The sequence below is a fragment of the Enhydra lutris genome, unplaced genomic scaffold (assembly GCF_002288905.1).
Source record: "Enhydra lutris kenyoni isolate GAN:26980312 unplaced genomic scaffold, ASM228890v2 scaffoldscaffold46, whole genome shotgun sequence".
Taxonomy (NCBI): Eukaryota; Metazoa; Chordata; class Mammalia; order Carnivora; family Mustelidae; genus Enhydra; species Enhydra lutris.
In genome coordinates this window covers 9,130,410-9,156,462 of record NW_019154130.1, presented here as the reverse complement: position 1 = coordinate 9,156,462, position 26,053 = coordinate 9,130,410, and the positions used below count along the sequence as shown (strand labels likewise).

Here is a 26,053-nt window from a genome sequence, read left to right as displayed (position 1 = left end):
CGCATCTACTACCAGACCACCAAGCCCACAACTCACCCCCTGAAACAGAGAAGCTGTGCCCCGTCCCCAGCGCACCCCACAGTCTTACTTCTGCTAGGCAGCTCTTCTTGGCCCAGGCCGTTGGAGGGAGCTAGTGGGGCACCGCCACCCTCCTCCAAGGTCAAGATGAGGGGAACGTCGTCATCTAAACTCACGGCCATGCTCTCCTCTCTGACAGCCCTCAGGATGCGATGTCCAGAGCTTTAAACAGTCTCTGCTTTGAGCTTCCTTTCAAAGCCACTGGCCCAGAGGTGCTCTTCAGAAACTCCTCCATCAGAGGCATCTTCTAGGGGTTGGGGGATAAAAAGAGAAAAACTATTATCAAAATACAACCACTATGGACGACAAAGTTCTGGAATTAGAGAGTAGGAACAGTTGCATAACCATGCAAATGTACCAAAAACTACTGAATTGTACCCTTTAAAATGGTGGATTCTTTTTGGTATGTGAATTATATCTTAATGAAGAATATTACAGTAATAGCATTAAAATATGGGAGGAGGAGAGCCTGGGTGGCTCAGTGGGTTAAAGCCTCTGCCTTTGGCTCAGGTCATGATCCCAGGGTCCTGGGATCCAGCCCCGCATCCAGCTCTCTGCTCTGCGGGGAGCCTGCTTCCCCACCCTCTCTCTGCCTGCCTCTATGCCTACTTGTGATCTCTCTCTCTCTCTCTGTCAAATAAATAAATAAATAAATTTTTAAAAAGTATGGGAGGAGACTCTGTAAAAACAAATACTGAAAATTTACATGTAATTATGTCTGGAAATTGAGATTATGGCTAATATGTTCTACCTCCATCCCTCTTTGCCCTTGTTTATGTGTTTTGTGAGGATTTTAAAGATTTTTAAAAAAATACAACCATTAAAATAATAGTAGTTCATAGTCCATGAGCACTTCCTATGTCCTGCGAGTTCTCCTCGCAATTTTTAAGTAAACCTAATTGAAACTTTGTAAGAATAAACAGGATTACTAGCCGCCATTACAGAGCAGGAGACTCTAGGCTCAGAGAGATTTAAGTAACTTGCCCAAAAACCCACAGTTAGAAAGCCCAACTTTGAACGACACAGTCTGGTTCCAGATCTGTTATCCCATCAACCACTCTACAATTTCTCCAAGACCCAGCCTTGGTATTTACACAGCACCTAACTCCACTGATTTGTAGGGTTAAGCATGCCAGATCACCTATACGTGCCCAGCTCATTCTTATATAGGTATTATTCTCCTAGGTTTTGGTGTTTTAGGAGGAAGAAGAAGAGTATTTTTTAAAATGACGTCCAGAGTCACACAGCAAAAGTGCTCATCCTGGACTCCCAAGTTTAAAGCACTCAGAACAAGCCTGTTACAGTTCCTATTTATACACATTCCCATTTCCGCTGAGTAGGACCAAATGCAAAGTAAAGACTCAGCAGATCTGACAGCAGACCTTTGAACTTGAAATGAGCAGCAGGTTCCTTCCTCAAGCTGAGGCCTTCTGGGCTCAATCAAGTCTGCCTCCAAACTCACCCACTAAATGGCAACCTGGCAATTTGCATCTTTCACACATCATCAGAGTTAAGTTCCTGTGCGTCAATATCTTCTTAAAACTAGACAGCAAAAGTGAGCCCCATTCTGTTTGCTAAGCCGGTTGCTCTCTGCCCAGCCAACTTCCTGTTAAGACTTCTTTTAAGTTTCCCCCAGGTCTGGGGATTCATTTTACTCTGCAGTCCCAATAATGGAGAGACAAAAGAGGAAATCCCAAATGAGACGCTACCATTCGGCTGTCTTAAGAACTATGTGTTTTATTTGTTTTGTTTAACTTTTTACCGCAGGTATTTTCAAACATACTCAAAAACAGAATTATGTAAAGGAACTTCCTCGTATCCAACACTCCGCTTTGACAATTAACAAGACCCGTGTTTATTTTACAGGAGAGAGAATCAATCAACCTTCTCATCTTATCGAGAAGAGGGTTCTAAATTTTTATCACTGTTATAAGGGCTAGAGGTTTTTCCTTTTACTGTTTCATTCACGACTTTTTGCTTGCAATGCATGCAGCATCTTAGCTCCGTGGACCTCAACTTGGGTGACTATTCCCCCCACCAGGGGGTACCAGCAACACACAGAGACATTTTTGATTATCATAACTAGGGGGCAGGGGTGCTCTTAGGCAGAGGGCAGGGATGCCCCTGAACATCCATCCTACAAGGCACAGGCGAGACCTACCACAATACTGAAATATGTGGCTCAAATGTCAACAGTGCTACTGTTGAGAAATACTATTTAGCTAATATCCCCACTTCACAGATGAGGAAAACTGGGGCTTAGAGGGGTTAACTTAATCTGCCTTTTACAAGCAGAAAACTAGGAGAGCCCAGATTTCACCAGGGCAGTCTGAACTCAGTCTGAATGCCCACTTAACCATTTTCCTCTACCTCCTGGCAGAACCAGGCCCCCAGTTTGAAGTCAAGCCCATCATTTTGCTGAGAAGGAAAGAGTGAGGCCCAGAGGGAAGAAGGGACTTGCCCAAGGTCACCCAGTGCAGGACTCCTGAGTCCTAGCCCAGGGCTCCTTCGCCGGACTTTTCTTCTCCCTCTATGGAGGATCCAGAAGGGACGGGTCACCCGCGGGGACAGGTCCCAGGAAAGCGGGCCAGCAGCCATGCCTGACCCGGGCACGAGTCTCTGTGGGTGGGGCGCCTCAGGGCGCGGGGGAGCTGAGCAGATGGCGGGGTGGGGTGGGGGACAAGGAATGCGGACTCCAGCTCCACGTGCTCCCAGCCCTGGTCTGGCCCCCGCGTGGGGGTCGCCCCAGGAAGCCGGGAGGCAGGAGAGCGGGCACCAAGCCCCGGCCCGGGCTGGAGGGAGGAAAAGCGCCGCGATGACTTCCCCGCAGCGGGTCTGGGACCGCCCTGTCCGCCTCCCACAGCCCAGTGCACAACGCAACCCCTCACTCCGCGCCCTCTGACCCCTGACCCCTGCCCTCTCCTTCAGGCCGTCACTCGTACCCCTCGGATTCTTACACGCGCCGCCCCAGCAACCCGGACCGCGCGCCGGGGTCCGCACCGCGAAGCCCAGCCCGCGGGCGCCGCCGCCACCAAAGCCCCGAGCCTGGAGCTGTTGCAGCCACCGCAAGCGCCGCCACTTCAGCTGCTGCCACCACAGCAGCTGCGCCAGCTCTCCCATCCACCGCCTACCGTCCCTTCAACCCTGCCGGCCCCGCCCCATTTCTCCTTTGCCGCGACCTATTGGCTACCTAGGCTGCATGATGAGCCTTGATTGGCCAAGCCTCACGTCCTTCCCCAGTTCTCTCTCGAGGCTGACGCCGGACTCCCTGCCCACCTCCTTGGGAAGGGGCGGGACAAATAAGCTCTGCCCCTTTCCCCGCCTACCCTCCCCGCCTTACTTGTTCAGCCCAACCCAGAGAGAGCCCCGGGTCTTTCAATTGGTGGAGGGTCAGAGAGGCGGTGCTTCTGATTGGTCAGGCCTCAGGAGGTGGGGCGAACTGAGCGGAACAAGAAATTGAATGGTGAAAAGGAAAGTCAGTCAGGTGCCGAGTCCCTCCTTCAGTGATTGGCGGGTAACCTAGCAACGCAGGCACAGCGGAGAGAACTACGCTGAGAAACCTGGGACCCTCGGAACAGGTGAGTTGACCAGGTGGGGAAGGGCGGGGAATGAGCGGGAGATATGGAATGGCGTCCAGCCCGCTATCCTTTGGCTGCTGGAGGAATCAGCAGCCCTCACCTCGATCCCGTCCCTGCTTCAGAACAGTGCTCTCCAGCCCCTGCCTCAGTCCAGACCTCCCTCTCCACAGCCTGCCGGGACTCCTGGACACCTTCTCTGTCCCTGCCTCTATTCTGCCCCTCTGCTTACCACTTCGCATCCCCGCTTCTTCGTCCTTAAAGCGTGGATGAAACTAGTCAAGTGGAGTCACATCCTGGTTGGGTGACTTCAAATCAATCATAGGTGATGGGGATATAAGTTCCCTTCCATTCCACCGAACGGCCATTCATTCCAAAGTGGGCATGCAACAAAAGGCATCTTGCTCGAATGAGTGTTCAGATTAGGTCATTTTGATCATACCAATTATTGCCTTTTGTGCTAGCAACTTTAGAACCTAACTCCCATTCTTGGCCTTAAAATGTGATTTCATTGTACATTCAAAAGTTTTGTTGTAAGGATGAAATGGGGTGACGGAAAGCTTGGCATGGGAGCTGAGCTCAGTAAATACTAGCAATGTTTTGGGGTTTTTTTTGTTTTTTTTTTTTCTTCCTAAAGCACATTTGTCCTTGACTCTTCCTGCTTAAAATGGATCGGGGAAGTCTTCTCATTCCAAACCTTAAATATTCATATATTCAACAAGTGTTCGCTGAGTGGCTACTACCAGGTGCTGGGGTAAAGCGATCAACAACAACAACAACAAAACCCTCATTTTCCCATTCAGGGAGCTTGTCTAATGTGGGAGATAATCATTAATCTAGTAAAATACAGATACATGTATAGTTATACCTGCGGAGATTCATTTCCAGAATGATGCAGCAGGAAGGTCAACAAATCCTTTCCCAAAAAGCAACTCGAGTCCATCAGTAGATAAATGGATAAACAAAATGTGGTCTACACACAACGGAATTAGATTCAGCCTTTAAAAGGAATGAAATTCTGATAAGTGCTACAAGAATGGACCACAAAGACGTAATGCTAGCTGAATGTGAGTCAATCACAAAAGGGCAAATAGGCAGGATTCCACTTAACATAAGATATCTAGAATAGCCAAATTCATGAGGACAGAAAGTAGAATAGTGAAACGAAATGACAATATGCATTATAATATGAATGAACATCAGGAATACTAGGCTGGTGGCGCCTGGGTGGCTCAGTGGGTTAAAGCCTCTGCCTTTGGCTCAGGTCATGATCCCAGGGTCCTGGGATCGAGCCCCTCATCGGGCTCTATGCTCAGCAGGGAGCCTGCTTCCTCCTCTCTCTCTGCCTCTCTGCCTAGTTGTGATCTCTCTCCCTGTCAAATAAATAAATAAAATCTTTAAAAAAAAAAAAGAAAGGAAGAAAGAAAGAAAGAAAGAAAGAAAGAAGAAAGAAAGAAAGAAAAAAAAGAAATACTAGGCTAAATCAGGGTTTCTCAACCCTGGCACCTTTTGGGTTGGATAATTCTTTGTTGTGGGGGGGGGGTGCTGTTCAGAGCAGAATGTTTACCATTACCCCAGCCTCTACCCACTACCTACCAGTAACACCCCCTCCCCGTTGTGACAACCAAATACATCTCCAAATTATTGTCAAATGTCTCTTGTGGCCAGAGTCACCCCTGCTTAAAAAGTCCTGTGCTAAGCACAAAGTCAGATGCAAAAAATTACATACGATATGATTCCATTTATATGATTTTATTTATATGATATATCCAGAAAAATTAAAGGTGGTAATGGAAATTGTTTGCCAATTAGCTCACAGGAATTTGGGGGAGTGACGGAAATTTTGTGGTCATGGGTCATAACTTGGAGCATTTACCAAAAAAGTCCTGAGTTGTACACTTACAATGGGAAAATTTTATGGTATGTAAATTATACTTCAATAGAGCTGTAAAAAAAAAAAAAAGAAAAGAAAAGAAAAATTACACCCGTGATCAGTACCATGCAGAAAAGGTGGAGAGGGTTTCCAGAGATTATGGTACACTTTCTTTTCCAGTCTGGGGAGAGGCTGCCATTGAGCTGAGTCAGAGATTGAGAATTAGCTAATTCAGGCTTGGCAATTGGTTTCTGGCAAAAGGAACATGGTGGGTGAAGATCCTGGTGCTTTGAACACTTCAGAGACCAGTACAGCTGCAGCACAGAGAGTGAGAGCAGAGGTCAAGTAGGCTGAAGTCAACAAGAAGGAATGTCATCAAAAGAGTGAAAGAGCTTCATCTTTCTCACTCTCTGTGTCCCCTACCCCCACCATGGCTTTATACCATCTGTGCAGTGACAGTTGTCCCATTTCTGGGTCTTTCTGGGTCTTTCTTGAAATCTACTCCAGATACCCAACCACTCCTGCACATCTCCTAGATGTCCCACTCCGGTGGCTGCTAGTCTATCCATACATAGTGCCTTGGTGTGAATTAGGAAGAGGTTCTCCTTCCCGGCCCACACGGCCCCACAGTTTTCAAGGCTTGGCACATAGATAGCAATAAACACCCCAACTCCTCAACCCCTGCTTGTCTTAAACACCAAAACAATCCATCCAGACACCCAAGCCAGCACACTAGACATCATCCCTCATTTCCTTCTCCCCCATCCCCCGTGTCCAGTCCTTCCTCTCATCCCATTGATTCTGTCATCTCAATGTCTCTCCTGGAGGCCACCCCCATCTGTTCCCCGTTCACTGCGACAGCCTTCCAAACCTGATCTTCTCGTCATGTTGCACCTGCCAGCCCTTCTACCACAATTTCCCAGGCTGTAGGTCTGGTCTTCTCGGTCACTCCCTGCTGAAAACTCCCCCCACGCCCCTCCTGAGCTTTTGATCCCTCCTCTTGAGCAATAAGGAAAGCTGTCGAGGCCAGATTTGTTTGTTTGTTTGTTTGTTTGTTTGTGAGAAAGAGAGTATAAGCAGGAGGAGCAGAAGGAGAGGGAGAAAGAATCTCAAGCAGACTCCAGGACAATCACTGAGCCCAAAGCAGAGCTTGATCTCCCAACCCTGAGATCACAGCCTCGAGAGTAAAACCAAAACCAAGAGTCGGACGCTTAACTGACTGAGCCACCTAGAAGCCCCGTGGCTGGATTTCCTAACCAATCAAATATGGATGACTTCCTTATTCCCTGAGGAATGTGGTAAATGACCCTGTAAAGTGGTCAAGAGGAAGTGAGAATAGAATCAGAACCAGATAGCCAGGCCAGGCCAGGACAAAAGGCAAAGTAGTGACAATGGCCGGAAAGGCAAGCATGAGAAGGGGTGAGGTCTGAGGTCACTGTTCATGCCTCACCTCAATATACACAAGCAGTTCGTAGAAGGCAAGAATCTACCCCACCATTCCCTTTCCCAGACTCCACCCTCCACCCAGAAAGCCCCAAACAGCCTTAGATTGGAAGCAGTGATAACAGAGGCGACAAAGTTCCAGCTCCCTGCCTCCAGGCCCGACAGGCTGCCCAGGGCATCCCAGGCAGAACTCTGCCCCAGCCCTGAGCAAGGCATCCCTCAGCAACATTCTAGGCATACGTGGTCAGACATGAATGCCATGGCTTTAGCTTAGATTTTCACTCCGTTTATGGTGAAAAATTCAATGAAAGGGGAGTCTTCTCTGCTTAAGGGCCAAATTCACCCCCACACTTTTTCCCCAGGAGACAAGCACTCAGGGCAATGAGGCACCACCTGATTTATGCCTCCACATATAATAATTATTACTCCCCTTTGAAGAGGGCTTTTAACTCACAAAAAGGCTTTCCCATCTAGTAAATCAACCCTCCTCCACCCAGCTACATTTTGATGTGGCTAGGACAGGTGTCGTATCCCCCAGACACCAGAGAGATAAGGGGATTGCCTAGACTTACTCCAAGAGCCCCAGCAGGGGAGAGTCATGCCCCTGGGTCTCCTAAAACCCAGCTTGTGAACCTGATCTTGACTCTGTAACTGATGACCCGCTTCAGACGGCACAGAGCTCAGCTTGTCAGATAGAGCTGAGCTAGCCAGGCACAAGCCTTCCTTTGAACCTGGATAGAGCACTGGACCTAGGGTGGGGAAGGCAGGAGTTTTATAGAAGAGCAAGGCCACTATGGTCCAAACCAGTGACTCTCCACCAGGGACATCCCCCGACCCTCCATCCCCACCCCACAAGAACATTTGCCCATCTCTGGGGACGTTTGGTCTCCAACCGACCAGAAGTGGTGTTGGGAGAAATGCGCTACTGCCATCGAATGGGTAGAAGCCAGGGATGCTCCTAGGGCCCCCACGACAAAGAATCATGTGACCTAACATGTCAGAAGTGTGGAGCTTGAGAAACCCTGTCCTGACTGATTTTTTCTTTTTCTCCCTTTTTTTTTTTTAAGTTTTATTTATTTAAGTTATCTCTAACCGAACATGGGGCTCAAACTCAAAAGCCTGACAAGAGTTGCGTCCCCCTCCTACTGAGCCGACGAGGACCCCCTGGACTGATATTTTCATACAAGGCAAAATATGTGCGTGCGCGCGCACACACACACGCACCCACACGCGCACCCACATAGCTACCTTTCCCTTCAGGCCCCAGTTCGTGCAACTGAAAGCAAATGTGATTGCAAATCAAGATCATTTGAAACACGGGGCATCGGGGAGAAATATCTTTTTGACCTTAGCTTTCAAATCATAGCTCCAGTTTATACTCTATGACCAATCAAATGCCTTTAACGTGGGGGCTTTCAAACACAGACTGGTTTTTGGTTTTTTTTTTTAACAGCAAACCAGACAAAGAAATATATTTTCTTTCTCGACCCAGCACACGTGTGTTTAATTACACCTGACTCCTTACTACATGCAGTGCGCTCTAATATTTTCTATTGTATTTCATTTATTTTGAACTCCAGTCCCAACAGGCAAATTGATTTCACCATTCACTAAAGGGTCACGGTCCTTGGTTTAAAAAAAGACATTTCTGGGACGCCTGGGTGCCTCAGTTGGTTAAGTAGCTGCCTTCGGCTCAGGTCATGATCCCAGCGTCCTGGGATCAAGTCCCACATCGGGCTCCTTGCTCAGCAGGGAGCCTGCTTCTACCTCTGCCTCTGCCTGCCATTCTGTCTGCCTGTACTCGCTCTCTCTCCCTTTCTCTCTCTCTGACAAATAAATAAATAAAATCTTTAAAAAATAATAATAAAAAAAATTAAAAATGACATTTCTTCAACGTAATCAAGCAGTCAGGAAAAGCCAGTGTTTTGCATTTGATAAGATGATGATTTAAATATTTTTCTTAAGTGGAGGAAGTTTATTTTAGAAGACGGTAAATGCACCACCAGGAAATTCTTCCTTCGGTCTCAAACAACCACAGGGATACCCACAGTTGGATATAACCAGACATAAACACTCCTAAAGCTACATTGTAAGCAAAGGAGGAATTAAAAATCATGGTGATTTAATTTGTAAGGAGGAGGAGGAGGCCGGAAAAGAGACACTAAAGGGGCTCCCGGCCTCCTCCATCACCAGCAGAAAAATGAAAATAATGTACGAAGCAGTCAAATTAAAAATAAATAGTTAAAAAAGAGTCGAAGTGGTTCCATTTTGGCTCTTTATAAACCCTTCTGCACAAAAAGAACACACATATATATTGAGGAAAAATACATCTTCTATTTTAAAAAGTAAATTTTCCTATGTTAATACTAAATTATATTATTGTTGATGTTATAACAAGTCAAAAAGGTTAAACATTACTGAGCCAGGATTTTCTTTTTAAAGGTTTTATTTACTTATTTATTTGACAGAGGTCACAAGTAGGCAGAGAGGCAGGCAGAGAGAGAGGAGGAAACAGGCTCCCTGCTGAGCAGAAAGTGGGATGTGGGGCTCTATCCCAGAACCCTGAGATCATGACTTAAGACAAAGGCCGAGGTTTTACCCACTGAGCCACCCAGGCGCCCCTGAGCCAGGATTTTATTTCATATGACAGTTCTCTTGAGCATGGGCTCCATCCCTGTCCCCATTTTACAGATAAGGAAGCCAAATCTTAGAGAGGTTGATTGACTTGCCTAAAGCCACACAGCAAAGATTAAACTTCACATTTGCCTGCCACGAGAAGCCAATAACTTAATCATGCTGCAGTAGGCTTGTGTTTTTCTTTTCTGCTTCAGAGATGAGGAGATGAAGGCCCAGAAGGTCAAGTGAATTTGCCCAGGGCTATAGCTATGGCCAGTGTCTGGCAGAGAGTGTTCATTAGAACCAGGAGCACATTCCCTCCCAGGCTCTGTCACTATTCAGTGTCCTCTATCTCCAAAGCACAGGGTCACACTGGAGCCCACAGCCGTGGAGTCATCACCACAGATGAGATCCCTTCTCTGAATACCTCTAGCGTTCAATGCTACAGCTCCCACCTGGGAATCTTTTGCAAACCAAATATCATCCACAAAACACAGGTTCTCAAATAGGACAAGAGATGATTGGGTAATAGATCAAAAGTGGCAATAGGGAAAAAAAAAAAACAACAAACTATGAAAGAGAAAAACAAATTAGATTTAAATCTTTTTGTTTAAAAATTCCAAGCCCTGAGTACAGAGATGGGAAACAATCATAGGCCAAATCTTGGCCCATAGTTTTCATTATTAAAACATGACACTATTTTCTGGTTCTAATCCAGGACATAATGTATTTTGTGAAATAACATTATCCTATTAGGCCAACATCTCCATGTGAGGAAATGGGTCTATTGTTAGAGCTGGATTTGCTATCTCTTCATTTATTCAACAGTGATTTGCTAATGCCATCCTGGTTTTGGGTAACAGTCACCATCATGGGTTTTCTACCCTTTTCCACCCCTCACTCTCTCCACTCTAGACTTAGAAACCTCCAATAAAGCATACAGAATTCTGAAGAAAGCTGTTGCATGGTTCCCAGACCAGTGGGATCTTCCGAGGCTCAAAGGAAAAATCCTCCTACTTCAAAGGCAAAACCTCTGCCTATAACCCAGGAGGTAGGTGGTAAAGTCAGAACTAACTGACCAGGAATCCCTTGGCCATCAAAGACTTCCTTGAGTCCTAAGCAGGACCTCAGGGAGTGAAGCAGGGAGTGTTAGATTAGGTTAGTGTTAGTGATAGGACTATCACTAGTGGGTGGGTGGGAACTGTATATCTCAGACAAAGTACATGAAACAGTTATGTAAATTGTAGAACCCACAACACGGTGTTATTCAATCTGCAATCATGCCAGAATTACAAATTTTCCACTAGGGTAGAAAATAAAAACAAAGACCATGAACTCCGTCTCTTTTGAAAACTTCTCTTTGTCATCTCAACCTCCAGCCATAGTTCCCACCCTAACCCACTCTTTCTTAGCTCTTTCACAGCTAAGCTTCAAGCAGCCTTTGTTTGTCTTGTCGTGGGAAGTACCAAGACTGGGGCTAGGAAGGCAAAAAACAAAAACAAAAACCTCCATCCAAGCTAAGAATCACTGAGGAAATAGTTAGTTGTCTAGGAATCCAGTACTATGAACTTGACTAGGAATCCATGTACTATGAGGGCTGGTATCAGAGAGGAATGTGTTTGGTTCACTTTTCAACAATACCTGGTTTAGGAAGAGAAATACACACATGGCACTCATGATATTTACACTGATTCCTGGTGAGAAGCCTGTGCCCAAGACCCCTTTCAGGTCTCTTTGAATTCTGCCAGTGAGAAAGTCTCAGTTTGGTGTTAATAGGTCTTTTGTATATTAGCCTTACATCCTGCAACTTTGCTGTAATTATGTAATTCCAGAAGTGTGTATATTGATTCTTTGGGATTTTCTATATAAACAATCACGTCATCTGTGAATAAAGATAGTTTTATCTCTCCCTTCCTAATCTGTATTACATTTTATTTCCTTTTCTTGTCTTGTTGCATGAGCTAGGACTTCCAATATGATGTTGAACAGGAAGGAAAGAGGGTACATTCTTGTCTTGTTCCTGATCTTAGGGAATAAACTTCTAGTTTCTCACAATTAAGGATGATCCTAGCTGTAGGGTTTTTGTAGATGTTCTTTATCAAGTTGAGGTAATTCCACTCTATTTCTCATTTCCTGAGAAGTTTGTTTTTGTTGTTGTTGTTGTTTTTAAGTCATGAACAGTGTTGGAGTTTGTGAAATGCTTCTTTGCATCTGTTGATATGATATGACTTTTCTTTTTGTTGATGTGATGGATTACACTAATTGATTTTTGAATGTTGAACCAGCCTTGCAGACATGGAAGAAATCCCACTTGGTCATGGGATGTAATTCTTTTTAAACCTTGTTGGATTCAATTTGTGAATATTATGTCAAGGAATTTTGCATCCATGTTTGTGAGAAATGTTGGTCTGTAGCTTTCCTTTCTTATAGTGTATTTGCCTATTTTGGTGTTAGAGTAATGTTAGGAAATATTCCTTATGCCTCTATTTTCTGGAAGAAATCTTAGAAAATTGGTATAATTTCTTCCTCAAATGTCCAGTAGTATTCACCAGTGAAATCTTCTAGACCTGGTGTTTTCTGTTTGGGGAAGTTATTAATTATTGATCAATTTCTTTAATATATAAAGGCCCATTGAGATTATCTATTTCTCCTGAGAGTTTTGGTAGATTCTATCTTCAAATGACTGGTCTATTTCATCCAAGTTATCAAATTTATAGCCATAGAGTCGTTCATTATATTCCTTTATTATCATTTTAACATCCATGGGCTCAATAGTGATGGCCCCTCTTTCCTTCTTGACATTAGCCATTTATCTCTTCTTCCTTTTTGTTAGTATGTCTATAACATCTCTCTACCACTTACTCATCTTGTTTTTCAACAATAGCGATCTGGGCTCACACTCATCATCCCTGGGCAATAGCATCCGGCCTAGAGTAAAACATCAGGCTGTAGACATTATTACCTTCTATATAAGGAAAATGATATAGATTTTTCCAGTTATAATGGAGATACTTTTTAACAAAAAGTCCTTAAGAATGAACATATACTTCAGGAAAAAAAAAGAGTTGATAATAGAATAGCTTGGTCTATAGACTTGGCAGAAATCCCAAAAGTGGCATGCTAGTGAAAGAGATTTGGACAACCCTGAATTAGACCTAACGCTCATGAAGGTTTCTTTCCTGACCCGGAACCCATGTTCTGCCTCATACATGGCAGCCTCATGGTGCCCAACTATCCCTGTGTCGTGATCAGTTATGAGGTGTGTCTCGGTAATTAGTTTGTAATAGTCTCCAAAGTACGTAAATGATTGGCTCAAAAACATAAAAGTCAATAAGAGATGATTCAAGGCTCTCCCTAAAATAATTCAGCTACTCACTCACTTGCATTCTGATAAGCTCTCTTGAGCTAGGTGAGAGGGATGGGGTGACGGCGCTCTTGTTGCAAACTGTGTCTAATCCCGGGTCTACCCAACAGAAGCATGACACCAGCAGGAACACTACCGGTGGAGGTACGCATATATATAAAATGAGAATTCATATTTGTGGTTGCTAAGTACATTGAATGCCATAGGAACTGAATCCTAAACACGTCTGTCCTCTGGGTCTCTGCTTGACAGAATTTATTGAAACTGGACTAGCAAAGAATCACTGTGCCTGGTCCACTATAGAAACTGATCCAAAAATGGTGAGACCAGACAGAACATCACTTTATAAGGGGCAGGCCCCCGAGAAAGGCTGCCTGAGCTGAGACCCCATCTCAGCCCCTTAGGAGCTATAAACTCATGAATGCATCTAACCTCCCCTGGCGCCCTTTCGTTGTTTATAAAAAGAGCAAATGGAAACACCCACCTTATAAGGTTGCCATAAGGAGTGAAGGACTTAATTCCCGCAAAGCATTTAAAACAGTATTTGGTATGCAGTTCTCAAGAGTTAGCTAATATTAAAATGGCATTCTTTAAAATGAGATTTCCACTCCCCCAAAATAAAATGGAATAAAATGAGATGTTCCCCCCCAAACACTCACACACTCTGGTTTTGTTTAACCCCCTCTGACTTTTCCACGGACCATTGTCGGATTTGTGCGATATTTTCGAGGGTTGGGTTTTCTTCTTCTTTTTCTCCCAAGGGAAAAAAAATATAATTTCACTGAAACCTTTTTTTTTTTTTCAAAATGTTCTGAGAGTGAAAGTAATAAAATATCCAACAAGCCCATTTGAATGAAGACGAGGTATAATTTGCATGATAAAGATATATTTCCATTTATAAAGTTCATCAGCAGAATTAATGACAAATAAAGGGAAGATCCAATTAAGGTTCCCCATCCATTAACAATCTTGCTTCACTCTCAGGGCAGGGATTTTAAAAGGGGAGGCTTAAGTTGGAAATGATTTAAATATTAAGGTGGGTGGCATTAAAAAGGACATGAAACGATCATATTAGGATTCAAGGAAAAGAGATTCTCCAGTGACTTTTGTCGTCAGAATCAGATGCATTTCCCCCGATCCTCGTTCCACCGGCTTTTTCGTGTTCACCCAAATGAGCTGTCAAAAACTGATGGGCGTCATCATAATCAAAGAAAACAAGTTTGCCCTTTAAAGCAAAAGAGGTAATTTGGCTGAAAGCAAATTGGAAACATTTCATATAACGTTGCATTTCCAGCCGCAATCTCTGAAGAATTCAGGCGTTTTGATTTATGCCTGAGAGCTTTGGGGGACAATGGGGAGAAGTGCGTTCGTGAAACACTTTGTTCAAGTTCATCCTGTGGTCACGGGGCGAAGATCCTTTGTCCTCCCTGAGAGGAGCTGAGGAAGCTCCCGGCTGTCCCCAAATGTTATCTTCGGGAAAAGCCTTAAGAGAATTCACGAGATTGACTTGGGAGCAGAAAGTGGGTGGGAAACAAAGAGATGCAAGATAATGGCTCCCCTCAACTCAGTTGTCAGCTTCCAGAGGCTTCTGGCTTTGGGACCCATTTTGCCTGGCCAAGGAACCAAGAAGCATCCTTAGCATCTGATCTGACTGCCTTTCTTCCTGGCTCATAGTCACTTGAGATGTTCCTCTGATTCCCACTCTTCTCTCCTTTGACTCTGGTTTAGAGAACTGAACATCTTTTGTGGCTTCGGATATCAGACTTTTCCCCATGCATTTATGTCTCCATCCCCAAGGCCTCCCTGGAGCCCCCAGGATCTGGATCGTTCATTGTCAGATGCCTGGAGTATTCTCAGCTAGGGTGCTTTGATTGCAAGGCACAGACACTGTGGCTAAGGCCACATGGTGAAGGAAAAGCTGAATAAGGGGTCCCAGAAAGGACAGCAGCCAAGGAGGTTTCTGGGAGTCTTGGTGCAGGATCTTTAGGAACCCCCCACTTGGCATGACCCAGCTCCCACTGTCTCCCATCCACGTGTGATTCTTCAGGGTTACCAGCCTTCGCTGATTGGCGGTCCCACCAGGACTGCACACAGTGGGAGAGATGGAAAACTGGGGCGCTATTGCCTGACAGAGAGGACATGGGTCACGGGGAGGCAGAGACACTCTTGTCCACTGTCTACACCAGTGACAGGCACGAGAACTAAATGACTTTAAAACCAAGCTCTTTGTCCTCCCTTTCTAACCTCTGTCCCCAATTTTCCTAGTTTCTCAAGGGCCCCATCTTTTCTCCCAGGCCCCCGAATGCAAAGTCTCACCCATCAAGTCCAGATGACTCCTTCTTCAAAAGACTTCTTGCCTCCACAGAGTGTGACAGTAAGAATGGCACATACCTGTCCTTGCCAGCCCCACACCTGTCCCCAAGACAAGGCTGAGGTGTTTTTTTCAGGGCTGGGTATGCAGCAGTGATCAAAATAGATGAACCCCCTACCTTCATTGGAGCTTACTTTTTAGGGGAGGGGAAAGGCAGACAATAAACAAACCAGCCCATTTAGAAACATCAGATGGTGATACTTAACTGGGAAAAAGGTAAAGGATAAGGGGATAAAGGCAGGGAGAAGGTGAGGTTTTATATTTTAGGAAGAAAATCAGGAAAGCACTCACTACTACCCTGAGTGTTGAGTAGAGAAGGAAGTGAGTGAGGGAGCAAGCTTTATAGCTATTTAGAGGAATGTTCCAGACCTGGGGCTGAGGGGCTAGGCATAGTGGTGTGCATACAGCAAGCGCAAAGGCCCTGTCAGAGGTTGAGCACATTTGACATGTTCAAGGAGTAGCAAAAGTGTCAGTATGAGGACAGAAGAGTGAGTGGTCATAGATGATGGAAGGCCTTCCTAGGGACTGTAAGGACTTTGGCTTTTATCCTGAGTGAGATGGGGAGCTGCTGGAGTGGAGGGAAGGGGTGCTGATTTGTAGTATTTGTCAATTTCCTTTGTATAATACTTCCACCATGGCTGACTTCAAGCTACCCATGCCTTCACAACCAGCTCACAAATACCCTGAAATTTTAAGAATCAGCTCCGGGGAGCTGGATTTGGAGCAGAGGAGTGGAAGGATCTGACATTTTAAAAGTCTCCCTCTGGCTGCGATGCTGAGACAAGACAGGGGCAGGGGGGCAGAAGCAGAGTGACTGGTGAAGAGGTTATCACAGTCATCTGGGTAAGAGAAGATGGACCCTTGGAAGGTCCAGTGGCTCAATGACATCAGGGACAGCATTCCTGTAATTCTCTTAACCTTTCCTTCTCATTCACAAAGTGGCTGCCGTTGCTCCAGCATTAAAGCCCAAGTTCAGGGAATGGAGGTAAAACCAACAATGTCTTTCTTTTGCACTGGGAAGGAATAAAGTCTCCCAGAAGCCCCTAGGAAACTTCTCGATTTTATTGGCTCTAACTGTGTATATAGCCACTCTTAACTGAAAATGAGGTTGAGAAGTTGAGCATTGAATATTTCCAGCTACTCCAGTATACACAAGCTAGAGGGAAAGAGATTGGAATGGGGATGGTGCCTGCAGCAAAAAAGGAGTGTGGCCTTATAAGAACCTACTACAAGAATTTGACCCTGTCTGGAAGTCCAGGGATGGCTTCTGTGAGGAAGGGACACCTGAACTGAGCTCTGAGTACAAAGAATTAACTTAGCAAGGAGGAGAGGGGGAAGAGTATCTCAAGAAGAAAAAGCTGCATGTGCAAAGGCCCTGAGGTAGAAGGTTTATAAATATTCCAACTTAACCTACCTGCCTTTTCCCTATATATAACCAACCCTTTCCCTGTAAATCATCCATTATGACCCATCTTTCTCCAAGATCTGACTTCATCCTGTTACTTGTTTCCTGAAATCAAAATGGATCCCAATTTCCTACAGAGTCAACTCCAAAGTCCCCCCTCTGCTGTTGAAGGCTGGTCATGACCTCAGCCTATTCTGTGACTACAACTTTATGGGTCTCTGATTCCTGCCATACATTTTTCTGAGCATCTTTAATTTTAAATAAATCTTTTATGTTGTGATAATTGTAGATTAAGGGATGCCGAGGTGGCTCTAGTTAGTTAAGCATCTGCCTTCTGCTCAGGTCATGATCCCAGGTCCTAGGATCAAGTCCCACACCAGGCTCCTTGCTCAGCAGAGAGCCTGCTTCTGCCTCTGCCCTGTTCTCCCTGCTTGTGCTGACTCTCTTCCTCTCTCTCTCTCTCTCTTTGGCAAATAAATAAATAAAACCTCAAAAAAACCCTATAGATTAAAGTCACGAAGATAGTCCAGGATTCCCAAAGCCCTTCATTCAGCTCCCACAACATTAACATCTTAAATAACATCTTAAATAGCCTGTCAAAAGCAAGAAATTAGCATTGGTTCAATGCTGCTAACTACGCTATCAGCTTGGTTTGGATTTTACGTTGCCCTCCTAGGGTCCATTTTTCACCCCAGGATCCAATCCAGGATACAACATTGCATTTAGTGAAACAAGTTTTAAAAATTATATTTCAGGGCACCTGGGTGGCTCAGTGGGTTAAGCCGCTGCCTTCGGCTCAGGTCATGATCTCAGGGTCCTGGGATCAAGCCCCACATCGGGCTCTCTGCTCAGCGGGCAGCCTGCTTCCCCCCCCCTCTCTGCCTGCCTCTCTGCCTCTCTGCCTGCTTGTGATCTTTCTCTGTCAAATAAATAAATAAAATCTTTAAGAAAAAATTGTGTTTCGAAGCCATTGTTCATCCCCACCCTGATGTTTGCAATCCACACTTAAAAACCAGTGTGGAGGTGCTGTGCTGTTCCCAGTCCCTTTTGCTCTTGGCTGCCTTGTTTGTTCTGTCCCTGTGCTGCTCTGTCTCAGGCTGCTGACACCTGCAGGCTGTAGTGCCCATGCTCCCTTGTCATCTGGTTTCCCGGCTGGGTTTGGCCAATAGGAGGCACTGGCATTGGCTTGGAGGGCGGGAGGAGGAAGAAACCTTGGTGTTTCCTCCTCTCTCTGCTTTGGGCTGCCTTGCCAGCAGTGGCCTCAGCTCCTTGGGGGCTATAGCTCCTCCTGGACAGGAAATGGCTGTGGTTCCAGCTTCCCCCAGGGGGCCCTTGTCCCCAAGCTCACCACCACCTCCTTCTGTGGTGGCCTCCTGCCATTGTCATTGGCTGGGTGGCTTTTCCCCTTCCCTGGTTAGCCTCACAACTCTTTCCATCACCCGTGTAACTCGTTTTCTGTATTTAGATACTTAAAAAAAAAAAAAAAGTCCACTAGTGTTGACTTTTATTCATTCATGTTAAGTCACCCGAAATGCTATCTGTTGCATTTAAATGCTCATTACTATAAATGGCTGAACAAATCCATTTCATCCTCCATAGTTAAGGATCTAATATCTTCCATAGTTAAGTCACTTCAACAGAATGGTGTTCCCTGCCTGACATCGCTCCACTCGGTCTCCCCACTCTTGCAGCCCGATGCCGTCACAAAGCTAGAAACTGCTTCCGGTGAGAGGTTCTGTGTCCTTGCTGTGGGGCACCCAGGATGAACTTCTGTGTCAACCGCCTGTGGCTGCCGCAGCCACACCAACAGCCTAGCTCCACTAATCGCCCACTCCTTTTTTCGCAGGGTCGCTGGAGATAATAACAGCCGGAGACCCGTGCAGCCTAGCAACATCTCGATCTCCCTGGGGCGCACAGAGGCAAGGCGACGGATCAGAAAATGGCTCTAGATATCGTCGGTGTGGCCCCTCTCTACCAGGGCCCCGACATTAACAGAATGAGGCTGACGGCAGAGCCATCCCAGAAGCCAGCCTCCCTGCTAAAACCCTTGGTCCCCTCTAAGTCCAAACTCACCACCATTGAGACCAAGAGGATCATGTCCGTCCTGGATGAGACCATCCACAAGGTGGAGTTGGTGACCCTGCTGTCCTATGTGGGGGCCAATTACGAGACTCTGGAGAGGATGCTTGGGGGGGACATCATAAAGGCCGTGAGAGAGCACGAGGATCTCTGCCACAGCCTCCTGGACAGCGTCATTTACCTGCAGGATAAAGAAAAGCGATTGCAGGAGGAGGAAGAGTGTGAGGAGGAAGGGTGGTTCAGAGACCGCCTCTTCTCCATAGAGAGGCAGAAATCCCACCTCCTGCCCTTGATGCACCAGATCAAAGAATCCACCAAGGACATCCTGAGACTCTTACTCAATAACCCACAGGCTGCGAGCCTTGCACAGACGCACACCCTGAGCAGAAGCGTCGAAGCGCAGAATTTCATTGATTGCCTGATGGAACTGCGGGGTTTCCTGTTCGAGAAGCTACTCACTAGTCCCGTGGAAGCTAGAGACAAAAGTCAGTTCATACAGGACATCGACAGACGGAACAAGAGGAACCAAGAAATCATCAACACTCTTGAAGATGAGTTGGCAGCAATCACGCAGAACAGGGAAGCAGAGGTATGGCTCCGTGGTATTGGTGAGGTTATGGAAGGAGCTGCACAGAGGAGCCAGACCTTTGGGCAGCTGGGTTTTTTTCCCTCAGTGATTGAAACACCTGCTATCATTCATTCACTCGACAAATGTCAGTACGAGCACTTGCCAAGTACCAGGTCTTATACCTAAGTCCACATGGCCCCTGCCTCATGCAGTTCCTGGGAGGTGGGTCTTAAAGACCTGATTTAATTACAGTTTTGAGAAGTACAATGCAGGGTAAGCATAGAGCGCTAGAAGATGGTGTTACAAGAGAACTGAGCTTAGACCCAAAGGGTCAGAGATGTCGAAGCCAACCCAGGAAGAATGAAAGGGAGCATAGCAGGCAAGAGAGGTAGGCAGGAACCTGCCGGGCCAGCAGCAGGCAAACTTTTCCTACGAAGGGCTGGATAAGTAAATAATTTGGGTCTTGCCAGGAGATCACATTGTGCCTTTGAGGCCTGATCAAAGAATGTGATCTCTGTCCTGAGGACAAGGGCCAGATGGGACAGGTGGAAGCTCTAGAAGACTTTTTTAAGAAGGGAAATGATAACATGATCCCCGCCTAATAACCACTTGGGACACATAACTATGTATTATGTTTTATGTACATTTTCTCACTAAAGCCTTACAAAGTCCCTGTGAGGTGTTGTCTAAGAACAGGTTTGGCTGCCAAAACAGAGACCCCAAATCACATGGTTTAGTCAAGATAAAAATGTGTTTTTCTCTAGTGAATGAGCTGGAGCAGACACGGAAACTCTGCCTCATGAAATTGTCAGGGGTTCACACTCCTTCCGTCTGGCCTTTCTGCTGTGCCCCACACAGGACTTCTAACTGTGGACCCAGAAGCCCCACCCCCATCATGTCACATGTCTCTGGTCCAGCCAGCAGGTGGGAGAAAGGGGAGGAGGGCCCTCTGATCCTTGCCAGTTAGGGATACAACCTGGAAGTAGTGTGGCACAGTTCTTACCCACACCCAGTGGCTAGCAATGCTGGGAAAGCTGGACTGTCCCTGGGGGCGCATTCTGCTCCACAGTCTTTCCAGGGAGAATGGGTCCCGAGGGGCAGCCCACCAGTGCTGCTGTGCACACTTGCCCCTTCATCGCCCATGATGCACGGAGCTCGAGGCCCTCAGAACCTCGTGCCGCCCTCCCTCCCCCACGCGCTGGCTCAGGCTGTTCCCCCGCCTTATATTCTCACTGAGTTTGCCCTTTAAGGCATTCATCGGTGTTGATAAATGTTTATGTGATTCTTTGATGATTTGGTATGGGTCTGACATCCCCACAAAAGGACAGGGACCTTGTCTCTTTTGGCCCACTGTCATGTTCCTAGTGAGCCTGGCACAAAAGAAGGGCATGGAAACAATTTTCTTTCTTCTTCTTCTTCTTCTTTTTTTTTTTTAAGATTTTGTTTATTTATTTAAGAGAGAGATTGAGAGCAGAGCAGACTCCCTGCTGAGCAGGAGCCTGATGTGGGGCTCAATCCCAGGACCCCGGGATCATGACCCGAGCCAAAGGCAAACGTTTCACTGGCTCAGGCACCCAGGCACCCTGGAAACTATTTTCTGAGTGGAAAGATGACAGGCTCTTGGGTGCTCAGTCAGGGGACATCACTTGCAGGTTAAAGGGTGCCAGAGAGGGACAGGGAGGGAGCCCCGAATGTTTTTATTGGTCCTGTTCAAGTGGTAGAAACAGCTCAGGCATCCAAGTTCGACAGATCTGGGGTCAAATTTCATTTATCCAGGTGGGCAAATTTTATCGTGTCCCTTGGATCTCAGTGTAAAATAAGGGAGTGACATCAATCAGGAAAAGCTCTGACTGCTGATAATACCGCCTGCTCTAGAACCCACCACCTAGAGCCAGAAGCCTTGTGCGCAGGCTAGGCTTGCCCCAAAGGCCCCTCCTGCCTCGGGGCTCCCTGCAGGCAGGAAGCGAGCTCAGAACCCCTGTGGCCCAGCCCAAGGCGGCTGACTTGAGCCTGCCACAGCACTGATGTGCTCTGAGGGAGACTCTGGGGCTTGGGACCAGCCTGTGGAGCTTATTTGCAAAACGGCCCCATCCTCGACCCCCGTTCCTGTTTTCGAACCAACTGAGGGCAGGGGACAAGTCAGGCCCTTGGGCTTCAGCAGGTGGCAATACCCACAGTATGTGTATCTCCTACTTTCCCGAATGACACCAAGTGTCTCTGCCGACTGAGCACTCCCGGTTCTGTGCCCCGGGCAGGAGCTCTGTGACTGGCCCCGACCTGCCTGGCAGCCTCTCTCCGGCTCACCTGTGCCCATCACTCCTGCCAGGAAGCAGTGGGGGTGGGGCGGGGCGGGCAAGAACATGGGCCCTGAACCAGACGGACCTGGCCTCGGGTCCCTGCTCAGCTGTAAGCCCCAGACAGATGACCCGGCCCCCTTCCTTGTCTGTAAGCAGGCCGTCTCTGTCCCGCCGGGGCGTGAGGGGTAGGAATCTGTGGGGTAGTAAGGCAGGTGGCCTGTTCTGCCGACCAGAAGCAGGCGGCCATGCCGGTTCTCCTGGGATTGCTGGGCATCCGGGAGGGAGTAATGGAGCCTCTGGTTTTCCCGGCCCAGGTGGAGAAAGAGAACTTTGTGATCCAAGAACTGAAAAACCACCTGCACCAGGTGCTCAGGCTCTCGGAGAACAGCCTCCTTCGCACCAAGCAGGAGGCCGAGAAGCAGCAGAAGGCCGACTTCCGGGCCTCGCAGGCCAGGGTGGCCAAGATCCAGCAGGAGTTACTGACCCTGAAGTCCCAATACCACAGCCTGGTGGCGGAAAACCGGGAGGCAGAGCAGGCGCTGCGGAAGGTGCCCAGGGACAGCAGGGGGCGGGGTGTGTGACAAGGGAGACGGAGGGGGGCAGGGCAAGGCAGGGCTGCTCCAAGCACCCAAGGAACAGCTCCCTTGAGGAGGAGGGCAGGGGAGCGGGGGAAGCCCAGGACTGAGCCAGCGTCCCCTGGGAGTGGGAGTGGGAGGATGCTGCACACAGGCCCTGGGGACTGGGACAGGGAGACTGGTCTGTCCAGCAGCAAGCCGGCTGTGTGACCTTGGGAAAGTTCTTTAACTACTCTGAGCCCCACCCCCCAGGGTTGATAATACCCACCTTGAGCAAAGGACATGAAGGAGCTTAGACACCTCGGACAAATTTTGTAAGCCCCTCTAGCCTCAGTTTTGCCTTATTTATGTATGTATTTGTTTGTTTGTTATTTATTTATGTTCAGTTAGCCACCATACAGTACATCATTAGTTTTTGATGCGGTGTTCAATGATTCATTAGTTGCATATAACACCCAGTGCTCATGACAACACGTGCCCTCCCTAATACCATCACGCAGCTCCCCCATCGCCCCACACCCCTCCCCTCTTAAACCCTCAGTTTGTTTCCTGGGGTTTGGAAAACAGTTTGGAGGTTCCTCAAAAAGTTAAAAATAGAGCTACCCTACGACCCAGCAATCACACTACGGGGTATTTACCCCAAAGATACAGATGTAGTGAAAAGAAGGGGCACGTGCACCCCAATGTTCATAGCAGCAATGCCCACAATAGCCAAACTGTGGAAGGAGCCCAGATGTCCCTCAACAGACAAAGGAATAAAGAAGATGTGGTTTATATATACAGTGGAACATTACTCAGCCAATCAGAAGGATGAATGCCCACCATTTGCACGGACATGGGTGAAACTAGAGGCGATTATGCTGAATGAAATAAGTCAGTTTCGCCATCTTGAAAGCAAAAGTGATCAGTTTAGGCTAACGGGTTGTTAGGAGGATGGAATGAGATTAAACAGTAAGTGTTCGGTTAACGTCATCTCTTCTTTTGTCTCTCCATCATCCCCCCCTGAGCCCCAGCACGCACACACCCAGCTTGCTTCCCCTCTCCGTTACACTAGGATTTAAACTCCTTTCCCTGCTGACACTTCCTTCCACAGCTTCTCACTCTGACCTCCCTGGGACCCCCGCTCCTCCTCAGTCACTCCATTCAGGCCACACTGGCTCTAAGTCTATTCTTAAAACCACAAGCCTGTTCTTACCTCAGTGACTTTGCACTTGCTACTGCCTTGCCTAGAATGTTCTGGAGCCTGACCTCCGGCTTCCAGTTCCAGGCCTTACCACTGGTTAGCACTGTGATCTTGGGCAAGTGAGTCAGCACATCTGATCCCCAGTTTTGTCATCTGAGCAATGGAGGAGAAACTACCATGTTGAGTAGATTCAGTGGGTAAGGCATTAGCCCTGGTGAAGAGCAAGCTCGGAGCAGTTTACTATTCATATCAATCCATCAAACACTGACTCATTGTGTTTTTTTAGAAGAAATATAAAGTGGAGACGGAAATCGAGAACTGGATCCAGAAGTACGATATGGAGATGGGTGAGAAGCAGGTACTTGTGCTGCCATCAGTTTCTCAAGTGCATTGCCCATGATCCTGTAGGAACGGTGCATTGTCTGTACCAAGCTCTGGGCCTCCCCAGGCAGTCTTCCCTGCCCCCTTGCTTAGGCCTGAGATTTGTCTGGCCTGGGGCAGCAAGGCGAGAGATGGAAAAGAAAGAGCCAGAAGCTGCATGCTACCAAGTGCTTGTCACTAGGCCCAACGATCTTGGCTCCATCTAGTGTCCGCATCCCATACTCTCTGTCCCTTCCCCGCTCAGCTTCTGCCAGCAGCCTCGCAGCTGGGGCTCCTTCCCGGCTGACTCAGGCATGAGCCTGCCTCCCCTACTTCACTCGGTCACCCAGCAAGTTTCCGCCGTGGGCCTGAGATGTGCCACATGCTGGGATAGTGCAGGGAAGATGGTCCCCATTATTGCTTGGAGGCTCTACTCTAGTGCCACTTATCAGCAGGATGACCTGAAGCAAGAGGCTTGACCTTTCCGAGCCTGATCTGCCCGTGATCACCAGAGACAGTAGGACCATGCTGGGACCAGGATGGCGAAGCAGTGAGGCACCATTGTCACAATTGCTTGTACCCAGCACAGGATTTGGAAGTGCTTAGGGAATGGTGGCCTGGAAAACAGGGTACCCTTAAACCCATCACACCCCTCCCCACAGCTTTGTGCTAACATTGGGGGCCATGAGCCCAGCTTCAGGGCCAAGAAGGTTTGGCAAGCACTGGAGATGACATCAGTCTCTGAGTGGTCCCAAATCAGAAGGGCAAGTCAGGGTCTTGCTCTCTCCGATCACAAGTGCACCAGGGAGGAGGGAGCTCAGAGGCTGTGCTCTTATTTCTCTGGTCCCCGTGAGGGCATTGGGTTCCTTGTTGGCAGAGACCAAGTGTACTCAGCTCTTTGCTTCTGGCAGATGCTTGGTAAGTATGAGTGGAAGGGAGTGAGGATAGATGTAAATTGCAGGAGGCAGTGGTTGGACATAAGGAAGAACTGTGGGGCTCAGTCACCTGCGAAAGTTCCACTCTGGGTATCTTTGTGAGAAACACAGCTTTAGTGGCAGGAGTAGCTTTAAAAAAAAAAAAAAAAAGATTTATTTTTCGAGAAAGAGCGAGAACATGAGTGAGGGGAGGAGCAGAGGGAGAGGGAGAGAGAGAATCCCAAGCAGACTCCCCACTGAGTGCAGAGCCTGATGCGGGACTCGATCTCATGACCCTGAGATCATGACCTGAGCTGAAATCAAGTCAGATGCTTAACCAATCGAGCCATCCTGGTGCCCCAGAGCTTGCATTTTTATGTCCCCACTGTGTGCCTGGCACCATATTGGTATATGGTGTCCACCCCATCTTTTAACCCTACAGAAAGCTCCCACCCACTTCTTGGGTTTGGAATTGTCCCCATGTTGCAGGGGACAAATGAAGCACCAACATGAAGCCCCAACAAGGCATAGCCAGGCCGGAATGTGAGAGCCAGTCTGCCCCCACCCCAACCACCAGCTGTGTTCTTCCTTTTCTCCAGAGATGATTTCAGCCAGGTCCTTCCGCACCCCCATGGGGATGGACCCCACCACCTCTCCTGGTCTCATCTGGGCCTTGGATGCAGGAAGGCTTAGTGCAGGTGGCGCTGTTGGGGCAGAAGCCCCTTCCAGATGGGCGGGGATACCTGCGGGGGAGGGTGGCAGGTAGCGCCCTATGCTTGGTGACCCCCACCCCCTGACCTTCATCCTAGGAAGAGTACGAGGAGCTTGACATCATCCACAAGGAGGAGAAGGTCCAGCTGGAGGAGCTGAAGCAGAAGCACAGTGTACTCGTGGAGGAGTTCTCCCAGATCCGGGCCGAGCAGGAGGTCAATGCCAAGAAGAGAATCGAGGCTGAACAGGAGATGCTGCGCATGGTGCGGGCCGCCACACTCATCCAGGCTTTGTGGAAGGGCTACCTGGTCCGCTCCATGCTCAAGTCCAGGAAGAAGAAGCGGAGCAAGAGCAAAGGGAGGGTCAAGAAGGGGAAGGGCAAGGGCAAGGGCAAGGAGAAGGGCAAGGGCAAGAAATGAGTCTCCCCTTGGGGCCCCCGCTCCTGGCCTGTGCCACCGGGCTGCTCACTTCCCGGAGAGCAGGCCAGGAGGCCACAAGGAGGGGGGGAAGCTTGCCATTCCTGGCTTGAATGGTTTTCCAAAGTTAAAAGCCATTTTAAACCACATCCTCTATAAATAAACCTCACTTTGCCAGGGCTGTTGGCTTTGTGTGTGTCCATTCGTGTTGATGCCCTTCCCATG

The 26,053-nt window shown here is 47.7% G+C and overlaps 2 protein-coding genes across 5 annotated transcripts in view; one reads left to right on the top strand and one right to left on the bottom strand.

Moving 5' to 3' along the window:
- Positions 1–3,081, bottom strand: part of LOC111156380 (two pore segment channel 1) — a 56,269-nt gene extending 53,188 nt beyond the window's left edge. The window contains exons 1-2 of one of the 4 annotated variants that reach the window (XM_022517215.1): positions 3,036–3,081; positions 89–325 (exon numbers count right to left, since the gene is read on the bottom strand). In XM_022517215.1, the coding sequence (XP_022372923.1) occupies positions 89–200 (112 nt within the window). In that variant the 5' untranslated portion in view covers positions 201–325; positions 3,036–3,081. Of the gene's footprint in view, positions 1–88; positions 326–3,020 lie in introns of those variants that run through there. The other 3 variants (XM_022517216.1, XM_022517217.1, XM_022517214.1) reach the window with 3 other exon arrangements.
- A 553-nt stretch (positions 3,082–3,634) lies between these two features.
- LOC111156542 (IQ motif containing D) lies at positions 3,635–26,007 on the top strand. The gene is made up of 6 exons (XM_022517510.1): positions 3,635–3,656; positions 10,501–10,636; positions 18,572–19,393; positions 21,984–22,217; positions 23,714–23,785; positions 25,511–26,007. The coding sequence occupies exons 3-6, from the start codon at positions 18,665–18,667 to the stop codon at positions 25,829–25,831; spliced, it is 1,356 nt and encodes a 451-aa protein (XP_022373218.1). The 5' UTR covers positions 3,635–3,656; positions 10,501–10,636; positions 18,572–18,664; the 3' UTR covers positions 25,832–26,007.
- Positions 26,008–26,053: the final 46 nt, after the last annotated feature.